The following is a 19,954-nucleotide window of genomic DNA, read 5'->3' on the forward strand; positions in this document are numbered from 1 at the left end:
GTGCTGAAAGCTGAAATTTCTCATCTTCAGCGCTCCAGCAGATGCCCGAAGGTTTTGTGCCAAAAATTATCTGTATTTGGAGCTATTCGTAACTCCCTCCACCTTAATTAATGCCCCAGTTCCAGCTGAAGTAAAGCTGCCCCTAAGCATGATGCTGCCGCCACCATGCTTCACAGTGGCTGAGGTGTTCTCTTGGTGATTTGTCCATGTGGTTTAAGGAGACAGTGTTTCTTCGTGCACGTTTTTAGCCTGGCTGGGACATTTGAGAAAAGGCTTCTTTCCTGCCATCGCACCCCCATAGTCCAGACATATGATCGATATGGGAGTTTGTTACATGTAGGGAGCAACTAGTACTTGTCAGCTCCTTCATTGTAGCCATTGGCCCCTTGGCAGCCTACCTGACCTGTTTTCTTCTTGTCTTTTTATTAATTTTGGAAAAATATCTTGTTCTTGTTAATGCCACTGGTGTGTGTGAGTGTGTGTGAGTGTGTGTGAGTGTGTGTGCGTGTGTGTGCGTGCGTGCGCCTGTGTGTGTGCGCGTGTGTGAGACTCAATTTTTAAATGACCTGATAGTTAAAATGTTTGATGTCATATTTCTGAGTGAAATGATATTTTCTTAATACAGCCAAGTCAAAATTATTCAAGCCCTATTTAAGATGAATGGTTTTTAAATCACTGCTATTGTGTAAGGCTACAAACTTGTGCTGCAACACAGTTAAGCCTTTGGGAGCTCTATAATGATTAATTTGCTTTAGCTGTGATACATTTATAAATCCCTTCCTTTGTGCTCAAGCTCAGCAGCAAACATGGCAAAGGAAAAAAAAAGCTCTCACAAAAGCTAAGAGAAGAAATAATTTCATTTGACCAAAAAGGCCTTAAAGTTCAAAGAGGCACAGTTGGATGTATCATACATGTATTTAATACTCATGGTACACCAGCAAACCTACTTGGGTGTGGAAGAAAGAGCAACATTTCACCACAAAGAATCAGACATTTAAATAGAACAGTTGAGAAAAACACTCAAATTATTGCCAAAGACTTGCAGTATGACCTGATGATGAAGACAGGAACAAAAGTATCAGTGAAGAGGATAAAATTACATTACACAAGCAAGGAATTCATGCCAGGACACCTCACTGCACTCCACTCTTGACCAAAAAAGCACATAAAATTCACTTGAATATGCAAGAAGGAGTTTGGAGGGGCTTGTGGAGTTCAGGGAGACAGTTTTATGGAGTGATGAACTGTGTGAACGCATGGATCAGCAGTATATCTGGTGTAAGAATAGCAAAGCATGTGACAATAAGAACACCATCCATGTGGTCAACCATGGCAGTTGATCCTGTTGAGGGGTGCTTTGCTGCTGCTGGAACTGGCAAATTTGACTGTATGACTACCGTCATGGATTCTTTGAAATACCAGGCCATTTGGGAGAAGAAGGTGTTGGGTCAGGGATTGATGCTGAAATATCTTTGAGTAAACATCTTAGTCCCTGGATTTAAATCTCATCGAAAATCGTCGGTGGGATTTAAAGGAAGCTGTGGCGGCACAGAAACAAAGGGACATTGATGAGCTGGAAGGTTTTGCACATGAGGAATGGGCAAAGATTCCAATAGAGAGATGTCAGAAATGTTTATTGGAGGTTATGAAGTGTGAAGGATGTGCCATGAAATACTGACTTTGAGGGTTGAATAATTTTGCACATGGACATTTGTGGAGAGAATGTTTTTTTTATTTTTTTTTTTATTTTAACTCTTAGCAGTAAACTCAACTTGTTTCTCGAAATCGCTTGAACATGTATTAGTAAATCGTCTTTGACTGTTCACTAAAGCCTTTGTTGATTTGTATCAATTTTTTTATGTATATTATCAAACGGCCTTGCTCTTCGAGGGGGCTGAATCTTTTTGAATGCAAGTGTGTGTGAATGTGTCTGTGCACTACTGTACACTACTGCATGCACATATAGTATAATGTAGGCCTACCTATATAATATTCTGGGGGTAATGTGCAGCAACAAAGTGAAGTGTTAAAGTTGATTGAGGTCTTCAAGGGGAGCGCTGTGTGTGTGTGTGTGTGTGTGTGTGTGTGTGTGTGTGTGAGAGAGAGAGAGAGAGAGAGAGAGAGACAGAGAGTAAGAGAGGGAAAGAGAAAGAGATACAGACAGTTAGAGGAGTAGCTCTGTCAGCATGAATTTATGCTTGACTGCTTTGGGACCACAAGATGAATGAGCCCTGCCCAACACCTAACAGGAGCTGAGCACTTCCCTTAGACTACCCACTCTCTCCATCCACACACACACACATCTGTACAGCACACAGACAAACATGCAGCATCACGTTCCTCTTCCCTTTTTCCTTTCTCTTCTCTTTTTCCTTTTCCTTTCTCTTCTTTCTTCTCTTTTTTCCTTTCTCTTCTCTCTTCTCTTTTTCCTTTCCCTTTCTCTTCTCTTCTCTTTTTCCTTTCTCTTCTCTCTTTTTCCTTTCTCTTCTCTTCTCTTCTCTTTTTCCTTTCTCTTCTCTTCACTTCTCCTCTCTTCTCCTTTTCTTTTCTCTTCCCCTCTTCTCTTCTCTTCTCTTTTTCCTTTCTCTTCTCCTCTCTTTTTCTCTTCTCTTCTCCACTCTACTGTCCTTGTGTTCTCTCCTGTCCTCTCTTCTCCTCTCCTGTTACTTTCTGTTGAAAGTTTTAAACTTGGAGTTTTTTTTAGCTTCAGCTGACATATGCCAGCATCACTTGATTAGCTTTCCGCCTCTGGAGGCCTGATGAGATCAGCACTGTGGCCATATGGGCCTTCTGTGGGAACTCTTTGCTCTGAGTGTGTGATATGTGGGGTGTGTATGTGTGTATGTGTGTGTATGTGTGTGTGTGTATGTGTGTGTGTGTGTGTGTGTGTGTGTGTGTGTGCATCGTCTCGCACGCACGCACGCACGCACACACACACACACACACACACACACACACACAGAGGAAGCAGAATCCTCACTTAGGAGAACATACTCGAGAAACAGTCAGAAAGAGGAGCTGCGGGGGACTCTGTATGCGTGTCAGTCACTATGACGTGCTCAGAAATAATTATGGGTAATGAAGTCTGACAATGTGTGGTGACACTCAAAAGGACAGCATCGTAATCGTGCAATATTAGCACACTAACTGCTAATGAGTGGCGAGCTGCAAATGAGAAGTGGCAGCAGTCTTGCTCAACACACAGCTCACTGTGTCTGCTCCCTCAGAGACTCCAGGCCTCTCACCTCAGGACTACAGTCTCACTTTGTCACTGGCAGGAGGGGGGATGGGATTAGGCTACATACATAAACCTGTTGAGCCCAGAGATCTGCATGGGTATGAAATCAAAGCCTGAACCTGCTAGAAATCACCTGTCAACGGAGATCAGTTTCTCTAATCGCAATAGCTGCCATTTAAATTATAGCTTATATTATCAACAATGTTGTCTTAAGTTTTATGTGTGGAAATTTAACCTGATAACACGTAGCTTAGACCAATCAGAGGCAACTGAACACCAAGGGCTGAGTATGTGACAACACAGCCATAACTAACTGGCAGTCTGGCCTTCCTGCGGGTCCTCTTGGCAAAATAACTGTCCTGTTGTCAGTCGCCTAAATCTTGATTGGATTTTGGCCTTCACCTTAAGTAAGCTCCATAAAATCTCTTCAAGTATGAAATGCTTAAGTCTCAAGTGAAAAAATATATATATATATATAAAAAATTGTAAACTGAGTTGTAAACCCAAAGTGTAAGTTTCAGCACTTTTGACAGTTGAAAATTTACATTTACAGCTTTAAATATATCCCTTAAGTGTTTAACTTAGTAGAGGTTTTGTGCAAATGGTCACTGGACCTTAATTCATTGAAAATAATCGCAGTTTAATTTGCAGTGGCAGTATTGTTTAGAAAAAGTGATAGTACTAGACAGAGAACAGCATCCACCACCATCTGATCAGCTGTTAACTTGAGCCCCACTGCACTTAAGTTCCTCCCGCTGCTGCTACTGCAGAAATGCTTAGTACTGCAGGCAAACTTAATACGCAAGAGGAAAGATCTGCTGTGACCTTTAACCAACCAAACACATCCATCTCATCATCCATGGTTTCATTCAGGGATACGTACGCCCACACCTCAAACTATTCAGCACAACATAGCTAATGTTACATGGGAGAGAGAATGCAAGAAAGAAAATGCATGAAAGTGCACAGAATCTACTTCATAAAAAAAAAACTCATTATGATAAGGAAATTAAAACTAATAATAAGAAGAATATATTTTATAGAGCACTTTTCATACTGATGGCAGCTAAAACTGCTTTACAGACAGGTGATAAAGCTTGACAGTAAGGGGAGAAACTATGAGTACAACTTTAAAGTCATGTTAGACAGTGACACATTCAAATTACAATTGATGAATACCAAAGAGACGCAGAGTTTTAATTAAGCGCTAAGTTAAACTGATACGTTTTCAAATGTTTTTAAAAATGAGTGCTGAGCTTGACTCTCTAATAAAAGGTGGAATTGAGTTCCACAGTTTAGAAGCATAATAACTGGAAGTGGCCTCACCATATTTTCTGTGTTTTACAGAAGGTATTTGCAGAAGGCCAGTATCTGCAGATCTAAGATTATGTGCTGGAATATTAACAGGCACTCTGTGAGGTACACGATACACAGGTGCTTTAATATCATTTAAAAACTAGTAGCAGAACTTTAAAATCTAACCTGAATGATACAGGTAGTGCAGTTCTTTCAAAACAGGGGTGATATGAGAGCTCCATTTTGTTTTTGTTAGGATTCATGCTGCTGTATTGTGTAGAGGATGGATTGTTTTCTTAGGAAGCTTGGGGGGAAAAAAGCATTATAGTAATCAGTTCCGCTTAGAAAACCTGAGTCTGATGTTGTATTTGAAAAGTCATCTCGAACTCGGCCTGAAGTTTGATATTTAGACCCTTAGTTGAGCCTCAGGGTGATGTTAACAGTAAATGCTCCAGAAAATATCCCCCATCTGCCCTCTGCTTTAGGGTTAGTCAGTAGCCAGGTTTCCATCCAGCTGCCAATTTGAGTTCCAGCAACTATGTCGTAAAAAGAGGATGAGGGTAAGGTTCTGTTTCCCGAGAGAAGAAAACTCCCTGTGTCGAGTCCATAAAACACTTCTGAGAAATAAGTGAGTCTACACTGAAATCTTGTTGTGCAGAGGTCAACATTTCCTACTGCCAGGTGTCCTGCCTGCAACATTACATCTTTTGGTCATAAAAATGCAGAGCCTGTGGCCTGAGAAGCCACTTGGCTTGGATATATTGTTTTTCACCCTCCTGGGTGAAATTCAGAGCTTGTGTGTTTGGGATATGGGACCCATTTCATCAAATCAGATTTTGTCAGAATTTGCTTTTGAGTTTTGAGTTTGCTTTTTCAAAGCAACACCTGTTTTTTGGTGCAGATGCATGGTAATTGTAAATTAAGTGTATATGATAAGCATGTGTCTACAGTTTTGGCAATGAATTCTTAATTTTGGGTACAAGATTCATTGGTTTCTTGGCCCGAGTGGCCAGTACACGTTTTTATATCTGTCTATCCCTGATGCTGAGCAATCACTTTTGCTATTTTATTTGATTTTATGACTGTATTTTTGTATTTCACGTTGTATGTTTCAGTGTGAAGACAGAACGCAGTCACAGTGGCTCAGAAATCAGTTAGCGCAGGTGCCTTATGTCTGCTTACCGTCTTTGACATGTTTTGTAGCTAATGCAGGGCATAAACATACTTACTACATATTTGCATAGAACATTTTATGCAAATATTTATTTATACTACTCTTTATTTGACAAATGTGTTTTCACACGTATTTTATCATTTCTTTTCACCTCAAGCGAGCATGTGAATGCAAATTCTGTTGATTTTTATTTTGTATTTTATTTATTTTTCAATTTCTACTGTTTTCATTAAGGCTTTTTTCTATGTTTGTCAAACTTTTCATTAAAAAAAAAAAACAACGTTGTAAAAGTAGCAAATGTGATGCTAAATGAATAACCCACCTGATTAGTGTCCCCAAGGTGCTTATATCCATTGTTTAATATGAAAGGGCGTGTATATAGGGTATAAAGAAAAAAACATGTGACTTTGTTCCTAGGTGTTTTTCCATATCCTAGACGCCCAGCTCCCAAAACAAATCCAACATAATCAGCCATAAATATCTCCGACAAGAATAGAAACCCAACAAAAAGAGCGAAAGGCAGTTTAAGCATTACACAACTATATATACTGCTATATGCATCTCATATTACAGTAGGCATAACATATTTACAGCATATATTTAGGAATGTTGAACAGAGAGCTCCTTTTGTTAGTTACAGCAAACAATGTGAAACGTTTTTGGACACTAGCTGCGAAGTAGAATTATGAAAAACAGAATCAGGAAGTTCGAGGATGTAAAGAGACGAAGTACTCGTTTCAAAAAACGCTCACTTGGAATTAATTTGGCTTCAGAGCTTTTCAGGTACCTTTCAGCACTTGAAAGCTGCAGTGTTAGTGTGTGTGACAGTGAGCCTTCACACAATGAGGAACAGGAAGCTTTTCAGGTGCAAACTGTCTCACGCCCTAAGTTTGGTTTTAAAAGGTGAAGAAGATACATTTTGTCCTCTTGTTTAATTTTTTAAAATAATAATAGTTATAATGATGGTAATACTTTGGTGTAGTATTATACTGTAATACTACAAAGCAAGTTTTGTTTATATAGGACATTTTAAACACAAAGGCAATTCAAATTTACGTCAATAATATAACAATATAATATTTTACGTTAATAAAAAGCAAAATAAAAATAGTTAATAAATGAAAATATAGAACATTAAAATAGAACTAAAATATGAAAAACTGTAAAAAATAAAATAATAAATAGCCCACACAATATTAGCCTGATCCACCCTTTATGAGGTACATCAGCCATGAGATAACAGTCTTTAACCAGAGAGACTAAAAACATTAAACCTGGGATAACCAAAAACTCGAGTCATGAGTGAGGAAGACACACAGTCACCACCTTTCACTGGATGAATGACACCCATAACTACATTATACTCTGCAGTTATACAGAACTCTCAGTCCTTGGGGTAAACACTGCCAGGAAGGCTGATTAAACAAAGGTTCTTGGATGGATAGTGGGAAATATGATATGCAGTACTGTGCAAAAGTCAGAGAGACTTTCATTTATTTAATTTAAGTTAAAGCTGCCATTAAGCACAAGTTGTTCCTTTTTGCAATGCCAAAAACAAAAATTCAACAGAAATATTACACAGAATGCAACTCTATGTACAATGTTGTAGTAGTAAATATGACCACCCTTTATTACTTTATTACTTTTATTACTTTTAATTTATTATTGCCTTTATTACTGCTTCTTTTCTGGAGACCCACTTTCAGTTTTTCAAAGAAATCTGCAGGGATATTTTTCCACACCTCCAAAGTTCAGTCTTAGAAGTCGGTTTCTTTTTCTGCTGCTCACAATCCAAGTAATCCTAGAAACATTTGATGACGAAGTCAAAGCTCAGGGGTGGACAGTCCATTTGCAGCTTTTTTGTATTGTAAATTGTCCTCTTCTTGTGGTTCCTTTCCTTATTAATGTCTTTGACAGCTACACATCCGTTTAGACCCATAGTGTTGTGTTGTCTTCACACAGTGGAAGGGTGGACAGAAATTCCTGTGAATTTTTTCAGATCTGAAGTGGAGCTTGATTTTCTCCTCTCTCTCAAAGATGAAAGCTTTAAGTGCTGTTTGTCTGATGTGGACAGTGTTGGTGGTCTACTAGGTCTTGTCCAATTGTCCAGTCCCATTCTCTGTATCTTTTAGTAAGGTTTTTGAACACCACATTTGAAACTCATTTTAATTTCCTTTGACTTTCCTTATTGATGTGGATTATCATGTATCTAATCACCTCAGAAATGTCTCTTGGAAAATGAAGAACTTGTACTTAATGGCTGGTTTGACAGTAAATTCAATAAATAAAGGGTCTCGAGTTTCTGCACACTACTGTAAATTTCGTATCACCCAACCCCACTAATATGCAGACATTTTTGTAACCCAGGAGAGGGAAACTACTTTTTGGCTTGCTTGCTTAAGTTTACTGGAAAGTGTTATGTATATACGTGTATACTGAGCAGTCTGAACTGGCGATGCCAGTCTCAGTTGGTGCCGTCACACAGTCCGTGTGCATTGTATCTCTTTATTACTGCTGTGACCCCCTCCCCCAACCTCACACTCTTGCACGTTCCCCTTCCCCTAATGAGTCTCGACCTTGCTTGTCAGTGTCCCCCGGGGGAGACGGAACATTTCCAAAATATCGTCTGAGTTCTAATAGGATTTTAATCAAGCTTTTAATCTATTACCCCTCCTCCTGCCCAGCCCCTCCGCCCCTGCTCTCCCATGGCGAGCCGCAATGTCAGAAAGTGTTTCCACGCTCTGCTTTCGATGTGAACCATGCTACAGCGAGCCGGGCACCACCATTAGCACCAGCCGAGCCCGGCCCGGATCCCTTAATGCAGCAGAATTTAGCCCTAATTAAACCTTAATATCATGTCAATTCAAATTAGCAGGGCAAGCGGCTAGTAGGCCGGCTAGCACGGACTGTGCTAATCTTAATCAGCAGGCAGAACGGAGGACCAAATCGAATCCTTTCTTTTTTTTTTTCTCCCAGCCCCGTTTTTGTAATTCCAGCAACTCACAACTCCTCCAGAGGGGAGGGGGGATATGAGAGGAGGCAGAATGGTGGTGAGGAGTGACACTGTAGATGAGAAATATTAGGTCCATTAAATTAGTGTGCCTGACCCGTTCAGGAGCTGTGCACTGTCTATAGCAGGGATTTTCAACTCTGGTGTCCAGCACAGTTGTGATTTCCCTACTCACTACTCACCTGATTCAACTCCTCTGTTAATAGCCAGGTTTAGTAGGTGTATTCTGAAGAGGGCAGGTACCAAACTCTGCTTCACTGGAGCTGAACATCCCTGACGTGGAGGGATGACCCCCCCAGTCTTAGTAGTGTAGTAAATTGTTTTATTACATTAATATATGCAGTGTGGAAACACGCTAGCAACAGTTGCTAAAGGGATATTTGAGGGTGAAGAAAATGAAGCAGATCCTGAGAATCACCCCTGCCCTGCAGTAAGGTACGGTCATAAAGTTAGAAGACTAGTTAAGTTATATGGTTTGTTTATTTTGTAAGTGAAAATAAGCATAAGCAATAACACATTTCAGTGCACAATTTCTATTTTTGTTAATTATTTAGAAAAATAAGAAAATTTTTGCACAAGTTACATTGTTTTATTTTTTTTTCAATATGTTAAATTCAGCAGTAACTGTTCATTGAAATGTGCAGAGGTCTGTTCTCTGTAGAGGATGTGTTGTTAACTTACTGTTTACAACAGAACATGTAATTTGACCAGGGGCTCACGAACTTTTGTATATAACTGTACATGGTACTTGACGCTAGTTGTGGCATGCTGGATACTGCATACTCATAATCGGAGTAGCATGCAGTGTACAGTATAGACTGGTGCAGTATGCAGTATACATTAGATACTGGTGCAGCGTGCAATATGCAGTATACACTGATGCAGTATGTACTGATGCAGTATAAGTTATATACTGGTGCAGTATGCGGTATACAGTATATGCTGGTATAATATACAGTACGCACTGGTGCAGTATACATTATGTACTGTTGAAGTATGCAGTATACATTGTATACAGTGTGTGTTGGTGCAGTATTCAGTATACAGTATGTACTGGTGCAGTATTCAGTATACAGTAAACTGCCATCTTGTCCCAAACCAGGGTTCGTACGGATCCTGGAAAACCTGGACAGTCAAAGAAAATAAATGTGCCAAAATCTATGACTGAATTATTCTTGGAAAAATAATCAAAACAAAAAAAAACTTAGTACTTGAAAGTCATGGAAAATATAATCATGAGTTTCTGTGATCTTTTTTTATTGCATAAAATATATTCAGGCATGTTAGTACACAACGTTAAATGTTATCTTCTAGCAGGATGGTAATTGTTGTCAGCTGTAACCTTAGCTTATGATGTAACTTACGGGATTTTACACACAGAATGTTTTTTTTTTCCCCCCAGACAATAAATTCATTTGAGCACAAGTATAACCGAAGATACCTTGCACACCAAAAGCGATTTTCAGACTGTGAAGATGTGATAATATTTTATTGACCCTTCGCCAGCGACAAAAACTCACTGACCAGTCACGGTCGCCTCTGCTGTTGGCATGAGGACACCCAAGATGACTAACTGACTGTGTTCCAGTAACTGGCATATTTCAGCTTTTGAATGTTCTGAATGAACTGACAAAGTTCAACTTGGGGAAATTTCCAAAAAATTGCGTCGCGTCGGATGTGTATGCTTTTCGTGTGAAATATCACACCCAAATGTTTCACATTTTCGTCTCGCTTCTTTGTGTTGTGTTCGTTGTGCAACAGCCTTTCTGTTGATAGCACATACTGTAATTACTTTAAAATCAACATATTACACTTTAATTTAGGTGCTTATCATTTTCCTCTGGAGATTCAGTACTGGAGTACTTTCATCCTGGGTTTTTTGGGACTGGATAAGTCATGAAAAGATATGTACATTTGCATTTACAGCATTTAGCAGACAGTCTTATCCAGAGTGTGCTTTGTCTACCTAGAGAAAGTATCTTTGCTTGTTACAGGTAGGTTAGAGAGAAAGCTAGTCCTGAGCTGAGATACGTATTTATGAGTAATTAATCAGAAAGTCAGTGTTTCACTGAATTGTTAGCCAGTGTCTTTTCTCCAATCTCCCATAATGATTCATAACAAATACCTGAATATTAATTTCAGTATTTGAATGCTGGCACCTCGAAGTGCTTGAGTACCTGCGCACATCGCAAGAATGGGGTGGCATTTGGAGACAGTCGTCTTCAAGGTGCCAACACCTAATCTGGATTCTCCTCTTGCCTCCAGGGAGGCACTGTGCTGGATCACAGGTCACCGCCCCCACTTTTCACGACAGGAAGAGCCGTGTCATCTCCCAAACATCCCAGCGCATCCAAAGTGACACAAAAATCAGTCAAGTTGCCTTGGAAACAAGCATTTTTTTCCCTCTTCCAGGCTCAAGTAAAAACAAGCACTTGGTGTGATGATCTAAATCAGTCTGTAGATGTGACCTGTCTTCCTGTGGATACAGGGAGCTCCCACAGATACGTGCCATATGCTCTTACTCAGAGAACGTGGCTCAGGATAATTGTGGCGTTTTGTGATTGCTACTGGTGGTGTGGTTTCCCACTCTGGGAAGCCTGGGAGGTGTTGAAAATGGGAAGGGATTGTAGACTTTTACACAGCTGTCACTGACCAAGCACTTGTTTTTGTTGCAGCACGGTGACGTCAGCCGTCTTCACGGTGGGAGATAACGTGGTGTCAGGCAGCGACGATCGCACCGTCAAGGTGTGGGACCTGAAAGAACATGAGGTCGCCGATAGCCACCATCCGCACCGACTCGGCTGTTAATAGGTAAGAGGTGCCGATCGATGAAGTGTTAGAAAGAGCCAGGGGACTGTTCTTAAAACTTCCAGCTCTCTTACTGTTGGGGCAAAATCATGGGAAACCACATTTTTTTAGCTTTTTTTCTTTAATGAAAGTTTGATGTACAGTGGAAACAGTGTTTAAAGGTTCGTTCATCATTGTTGTGATGTCACAATCATGAATATATTTACGTATGCCTTCAGTTTCGCCACTTATTCACATCAGTTTGAGTGTTGTTGTTGTTGCAGACAGCCTATTCGTGGTTTTCGATTGGGTCATTAAGAACGCCCCTCCGGCATTTTGGCTGGCAAGCTGTAATTCTGACTATGCTCTGCTATTGCATGCCTCATCCAAACAAAATAGATCAGAATGACCACGAAAAGGATAGAGAGATATGTGGATACTTTAGATGCAGTCTTCAGAAAATGCTACACGAAGATCCGTACAACCTGTGCACCTCATAAGTTCAGAAAATTCCAGTGTGTGAAATTTTACAAACACTAATTAAAGTGGCTTCCAAAACTGCCAGGGCTCTATAATAATAAACACAATTAAGCTGGAGTTGGCGTCTTATTCGCCAGCTTCTTATTAAAAATTTCTTTTCCTCCTTAAATGGTGCTGCAGTTACGTATAGGTGCCTGATACATAGAACGAATTTTGAAAAAGAAGCTGCTGAATAAGAAGCCAACATCATGCCATAGAAAAATGTTTAGACATCCATTTTGCCTCAATAAAAGCACCCTGTCAGGAAATACCTTAAACTTGGAAATTTAAGTGAGGAGCAAACGAGCAGCACAGCAAAGATATAATCAGCCACTGGAGCTGGATTGTTGACCGATCTAATGCTGCATCCCAAATCACATACTTCTGTATTTTACCAACTACACTAATGAGTGCACTTGTAATGGTACCGCACTGTTTTTTATATACTATTTAGTGTGCTAGTATGAGGTTTGGGACACAGCAGAAATCTCAGCCATTTAGATTTCAGCTTTCATTCATTGCTACAGCAACGAATCTAATAAAATCAAAGCAATACACCCAAATGTATTGGTTAATACGCTTTAAAATGAATTTTTAACTGAGTATCTAAAAAAAAAGAACATTTTACCACCTTTACTAATTCGGTTATGACTTTATCTCATAACAAACCACCACTGCGCTTTGACTACATGACATCATCGGAATAGCAGAGTTAATTGGAGTGGCAAACTTTTAAACGTTGTGCTGTTCCTGGCAGTCAGGAAGCAGATGAACCATTGCAGCATTCAGAAGTACCTAGACATCCGAAAGGAGTGACTGAAGTTTACAGTGGAGGTCATTTACGTGTTTCAGGCTTAAAGGAATGGTTTAATGAAAAATCTACTCAACCCTCCCAAACATAGTCAATCACATTGGTGTTTGAAGTTAGGTTCTTTAGTTTTGCAATGGAGCTACAAGGCTAATGTAGCCAACAAGTAATGGAAGTATATGTAACCAAACATCTTTTTCGGTAGCCGAGACTTTTATTAGCACCAGTGCAAACCTATAAAACCAAACTTCAAACACCAAATGTATCTTGGCTGTCGACTACGTTTTGGGTATGGGGGAAAACTGAATTGGATTTTTAACTGAACCATTACAGGGACCAAAACAGCCTGTTTAATTATAGTTGATACAGGCTGTTTTAACTGTACATAAAGCCTTAAAGCCATTATAAGCAGGCTTAAGGGGCACAAAATAAAATAACAGAACAATGCAGAATACAGTTCTTTAAATCTTTTATTTCCAAAAGAGTGATTGATTCTCCTTCATTTGCTGGTAATAAATCTTCAGCTGTGGTTTAATTGTTAAGTGGAGTCCCCCAAGTGCTTTTGCTGTGTGCTTTGCTCTGCTGCTGTGATGGGAGTTCTAATCCCAACAGTGTCCATACGCTGCCGTTGTCCGCGTGTCCCCAAAATAAAACTGAGCTTCCCTCACATTAGGTGGGACGGACACCAGGGTTTCTCCACTTACCCATGGCAAGCAGAGCACCATAACAGTTCTGCAGGCTGTACACATCCCAGAAGAACACATGTAGACCTTCACACTCGTTACGGGGGGTGTTGTTGCATGCTGGGAAAGGGGGTTTAATGGGAAGCCCACTGCTTTTTCAAAATTTCTGCATAATTAACTCATTAAGATGTAAAGTTATTCACAGTGGTTTGATGTGAAACACTGTTTACAGTGGTGGTGATAGGAACCAGACAGATGAAGAGTTTAATGCCTTTAAAATCACAGACGGTTATAACATGAAATGGTTATAAATATGCTGCCTGATGCCTGAGACATTGTTTTACTTTTTAAGGTTCATGATAAGCCCCTGACAAAAAAAAACAAAAAAAACATTTCTTATATAGAATTTTTCATTATATAGACTTTTTGTCAGATTGAGCAGATTGATGGAACTAATTGGAGCTAATTAGAGCTAAAATTAATTTATATACACTATATGGTCAAACATATGTGGACTGCTGACCGTCGCACCTATTTGAGCTTGTTCGATGTCCCATTCCAGAGCCATGGGCATTAATATGGATTTGCCTCACTTTGCGGACATTATAGCCTCCACACTTCTGGGAAGGCTTTCCACAAGTTTTTGAAGTGTCTGTGGAAATTTGTGCCCATTTAGTCAAAAAAGCATTTTTGAGGCACTGATGTTGGACGAGAAGGACTGGGTCACAAATGATGTTTAAATTCATCTCAAAGGTGTTTGGTGGTGTAAAGGTCAGGGCTCTGTGCAGGCCACTAGAGTTCCTCCACACCAAACTCATCAGAGCGTATCTTTATGGACCCTGCCTGGTGCACAGGGCCACAGTCATGCTGGAACAGGAAAGGGCTTTTCTCCAAACTGTTGCTACAAAATTGGAAGCGTATGATTGTCTAAAATGTCTTTGTATGTTGTAGCATTACCATTACCTTTCACTGGAACCAAGGGGCCCAAACCCTGACAAACAGCCCCAAGACGATTATCCCTCCTCCACCAAACTTTACTGCTAGCACTATGCATTCCAGTAGGTAGCGTTCTCCTGTCATCCACCAAACCCAGTTTCATCCATCAGACTTCTAGAAAGTGAAGCGTGATTCGTGACTCCAGAGAACACATTTCCGCTGCTTCAGAGTCCAGTGACGACGTGCTTTATACGACTCCAGCCATCACTTGGCATTGCGCATACTGATATTAGACCTGTGTGCAACTGCTTGGCCTTGGAAACCCATTTAATGAAGCTCTCCACAGTTCTTATGATGTTGCTTCCAGAGGCAGTTTGAAACTCTATTGTGAGTGATGCAACTCATTGCAGAGCTCCTCAGTTTGACCCGTTCTACTGCCAGTGTTTGTGTGTGGAGATTGTGTGGCACCTGAACCCAGTAATTAGGAGGGATGTTTACATACCTTTCACCATACAATGTTTGTGTGTGTGTGTGTGTGTGTGTGTGTGTGTGTGTGTGTGTTTTAACAGTTTTCACTTTTCCCTCTCTGATGTATAGGATAAGTGTGTCGGCGAACCAAAGAATTATCGCTCTGCCGCATGACAACAGACAAGTGAGGCTTTTCGATATGACAGGAGTTCGACTGGCCCGCCTCCCACGCAGCAACAGACAGGTGTGCACCAAACAGTCAAGACAGAGAGAGAAAACACACATACTTGCCTCAAACTGTGTCGTGTATCCTCATAGACTCGCTTATGCACATATAAGAATGGACAAAAGTGCAATGCCCCATAATATATTTGGAGAAAACATCTTATTGCAAATATTCAGAGCAAATTTGTGTCTTTTCAATTCTGATTATTTTTTCTGAGTTGAGATCAGGCCTGTTTTTTGGGCCCAAGAACACCAGTATATATCCATTATTTTCTGACTCAAGGCTTGAATGCTGAATATAGGTTGAGACTACCATTTAGTTGTGGTTGTGTGGTCATGTACACAGCAACATGGGTGTTTGGTCACTTTTGATTGGTCTAACTCATCTACAGGCAGTTCTGGGTGTCATGGGGTTAAATTTCCTTACATAAAAGTAAAGTTATTTTTAATATAGGCTTTTTAAAAAATTGCACTTTTTTAAATTGTGATTTTTATGTAAAAATAATTAATCTTTCAGCCCTACCCATTATTGGTAATGGCATCCATTTTAAGGCCTAAGCCGTGGGTGTACTTTTATGAAAGAACAGTGTGTCATATAGTGTCAGAAACCACACAAGCAATTCTATTTGACATCACTTCCCAACACGGTTTGAAGTGAGTATGTGATGATTTAGCCATGCAGTTTGCACAGTGCTGATTTGTGGAGTACATGGGCTTCGTAGCTCCAGTGCAAAATTAAAGAGGGAAACTTGAGACACTAAACACGTCATAGCTGATTGCCTACATTTGTAAGGGGAAAATTATGCAAATTTGATTTTGTCCTCAAACTTTACTCAAGTAGTACAGAAGTAGTGCACCTTGTCCACCCTTGTTTAAAGGTAAAGCACACTTGGTAAATACTCTTAGTAAAGTAGTACTTTAGTAAAAGTAGAGGTGTTCTATCTATAGTTCTACTTGAGTAAAAGTACAAAAGCACTTGCTTGTAAATTATCAGAAGTATCCAAATTAAAGTACTGTGAGTAATTATTAGATTTGTTGTTATTTTGATGAACAGTTTTGATAGAGGAGACCTGTGAGTTTGACTGAAGACGTGAAAAGCTGAGTGTTTCTCTTTGTGTGTTATGTAACTGTGTACTTTGTGTCCAGGGGCATCGGCGCATGGTCTGCTGCTCAGCCTGGAACGAGGAGAACCAGGCGTGTAACCTGTTCACCTGTGGCTTCGACCGCCAGGCCATCGGCTGGAACATCAACATCCCTGCACTGCTGCAGGAGAAGTGAAAACAGGCACACACACACACACTCATCCTTACCCTCATGTACAAGTACACGCTTACACAGAGCTAGGAAAGCACATCTAAGCACACAAACACAGACACGCGCAACTGGATCCTCAGTCGTTTTTTTCTTCGGTGGAGCACTTGTGATAGGTGTATGACTGCTCCAAAACAGTCACTTTCTTGTGCGTGATTCATGCTGGTGCTTCATTGCTGGCAAATCGTTTTTCACAGCCATTTGATGGACCTACAGCATGGTGTCATGTTTGGGCCTCTGGCCTTGGCCAAAATATTTGCTGCTGGAGCCCACAATGTGATGATGATGATGATGATGAGTTAATGGAGTTTCAGTATGTTAAATTTGTCATATTACTCATATCTGGCTCTATGCTGTCTTTTCATCTGGAGGGTCATGATGATTTATGCCCGCTTCAGTGGTTCTTGGATGTTTATGCTTTTTTCTCATGTGTTTTCATGGTTTAAATAGGAATTTCACCTATTTTTCAAAATTTCTGCCTAATTAAATCATTAAGATGTAAAGAAAAAAAAGTGGTTTAGAGTGCAACGATCCTTTCTAGGAAACATACCCAGTCAGACTTGTTCAGAGTGGTGGTGATACGAAACAGACTTCTGAAAAGTTTAGAGCTTTTTAAAGCTTCATCACAGAAAGTTGGTTATGCAAATTACTTACAAATATGTTGCCTGATGCCCGAGACAATGTTTTAGGTAGTTCTGAGTTTTGAAATGCAGTTTTTGGACTAAAACAGGGCCCATATCCTGTTTTCTTTCTGTATTTTATTATTTTTTTTTAAGTCAGCTTATGACATTTATGTGCCAAAATAGTCATTTTTTTAATATAACCATTTTCCAACCTCTCTTTATCTCTCAGAGTTGAACAGGCTGTTTTTGTTATTATGCCTTTAAAACTGATGTATGTAAATGAACTATGTTGTGATTGGCTACTCTGCATTCTCGTTCAGATAGCAGATCAGGCCGAAACTGTTGTAGACTAAATAGGCGTGCATATGTAAATGTGCTGGTTCTAATGACATCATAGAAGCAAATTTGAAATTGGCAGTTTTTGTAGTTCAGTTTTGGTATATAGACTGAATGGACTGGAAACTTTTGAAGCTTTAAAAATGTTTACACACTATCAAACGAGAGAATTATTTAAAAGAATCAAGGGAATTTTGATTTTCCATTACATGGGCCCTTTAAATTCGTTCCTGGTAGAGAGAGGCACATGCACAGTGTTTTGTGGCACAATGTATTTATTTTGGACTTAACACTAATTTAACCATCATCAACATTACCTATTAAAACTTAAGACACTTATAGGTTTACTGGTGGTTTTGGACAGTAAATAAAATGGCTATATTTGTGTTGAAGACATTGTGACCCATGGTTCCTGTCACCACCATTGTAAAGAAATCTGAGCTGATAAGTTTCTCTGCAGTGAACTCTAATCTGAAACCACTCTGAATATTGTTTGCATCTGAACCACTGAATTATGTAGAAATTTTGAAAACTCAGTGGAGTTGCCCTTTAAGCTGGGCTAGCGAATGCTGTGGTGGGCTTTAGCTTTGGGTTTCGACATGTTCTTTCAAAGCAGACCTCTCATAAGTTCAGTTCATAGTTTAATTTTGTGCAATTTTCAGTGTGTTCTATGTACAGATAACTTCTATTTCGATTGTTCGATTGTTCACAATCACGTTTTAGGTATTTTTGGTTTTGTATAGAGTTCCGCTTCGCTTCTGACTAGTATAAAACTCTGAACAGTCTTTGTAAAAGGTCGGGCGGCGGTCGTGCTGTGAGACACACTCTTCTTTCTGGCTGAAGAACAGTATTGCTTCAATCCATCTGCATGAAAAATCAACACTGTCTGTCCGAACTGTTGATTCACAGAAAAAAATGCTGTTGTAATCGCTGTGTAATTTGATTTTGCCTAAGTGAAAAATATAAAATGTGAATGTGTTGATGGAGTTTGTGAACAGAGGTGACCTGTTTATAGCCCTACGAATTCTTGAGTCATATGGTGTATATGTGAGGTTTACATTCATTTCACGAGAGCTTTTGTATGTCTCGTAAAACAGACTTTCTGCATCAGCTGTTGGTCATATAAATAAAATTGGGTGTATCATATTGATCTTGCAGTTTCATATACATCTGATCTTTAGGAAAAGAAGTTTCAGCAGTGAATAGATTAAGCATTATAATATTAAATACTGGAGCAGACTATCGGGTTTAGCTTCTAAAAGTACATCCTGGCATCTGGTACAGGTAAACAGATGCCCTTGCTGTGGGCTTTGAGTCATTTTGTTGTCATTTTGCTAGATCCAGCAGCTGAACTACGTCCATAAACAAAAGAGATCCCATACATGCAGTCAATGGATAGTTGCTGTAATCAGTATGAAGACCACAGTGATAATGGTGGAATTATGTATAGTTGACTGTTGTGTCCTCTTTAACAGAATCTCTAATGATAGCGCCGAACTCTGAATGAGACCTGTACACCATGACTAGACAGTGTAAATAAATGTCTTTGTGAGAACACGGACGCTTGTGTGACTGTCATTTGTGAGGATGGTGAGTTTTTTGTTTTTTTTTTTGTACTAAGTAGAAGTGAACATAATGATACACATTTTCAGGTTTGATCAGATTTTTGATTCTGAGAACACTTCATTTTTTTCAAAATTTTGTGTTCATATTGTATTTTTCTGTAGAACTCTTTATAAACTTCACAGATTGGTTTGGCGCAGATGAAGTCATCAGGTAGAACTTTTCAACACCTGCCACATTGCCCTCTAACAAACCCCAAAAACCACAACCCAGTGAAATTTCGGTAACACTTTACTGTAGGGTTCTGTTCATAAGCCTACATGACACCTGTATAAGCTTATCATGACAACTGACATAATCCTACACAAATGTTTGTGAAAGCTTATTCCAAGAGACGCCATCTGTCATAAAAACTACTTTAGCTAACTTTGATCAAAACTGGCAAATGTAACCTTTATAGCGAATTACGCCTATTGGAATAAGCATTTATAAACACTTATGTAGGGATGTCAGTTGTCATGACAAGCTTATGTAGGTGTCATATAGCCTTATGAACAGAGCCCTACGGTAAAGTGTTATCGAAATTTCTAAGCCTTTTTAAGTCATTTGAGTGTGAGTGTGTGTGTGCATCATAAGCCCCGCCCCCTCCCCATCACCTTTACTCTGATAGGCACAGAAAAGCCGTTCACACTGAAGCCAATCAGAACAAAGATAATTAACATACCTATCTTAAAGGCATAGGAACAAAACAGTGTATGTGGGATGAAGATGGATAAAGGTCACTTAAAAATTATGACTGTTTTCGGTACATACAAGCATCACAGTGGAATGAAATACAATATAAGAGTAATGTATGATGTGGGTCCTTCAAAACTTGATAGGCTGTTTCAAATTAGATTTTTTTGATACATATTGAAATGGTCACACCCTTAATATCAGCATAACCATGACTAGTTCTCCAAAAAACATTAGAAATA

General features: G+C 39.6%; 1 protein-coding gene across 1 annotated transcript in view; it reads left to right on the forward strand.

The window, feature by feature from the left end:
• wdr37 (WD repeat domain 37) overlaps window positions 1-18,975 on the forward strand; it is a 57,516-nt gene extending 38,541 nt beyond the window's left edge. The window contains 4 exon segments of the mRNA XM_036582337.1: window positions 11,394-11,475; window positions 11,477-11,529; window positions 15,049-15,163; window positions 16,291-18,975. Of these exon segments, the coding sequence (XP_036438230.1) occupies window positions 11,394-11,475; window positions 11,477-11,529; window positions 15,049-15,163; window positions 16,291-16,422 (382 nt within the window). The 3' untranslated portion in view covers window positions 16,423-18,975.
• Window positions 18,976-19,954: the final 979 nt, after the last annotated feature.

Source organism: Colossoma macropomum, unplaced genomic scaffold, assembly GCF_904425465.1.
Source record: "Colossoma macropomum unplaced genomic scaffold, Colossoma_macropomum, whole genome shotgun sequence".
Taxonomy (NCBI): Eukaryota; Metazoa; Chordata; class Actinopteri; order Characiformes; family Serrasalmidae; genus Colossoma; species Colossoma macropomum.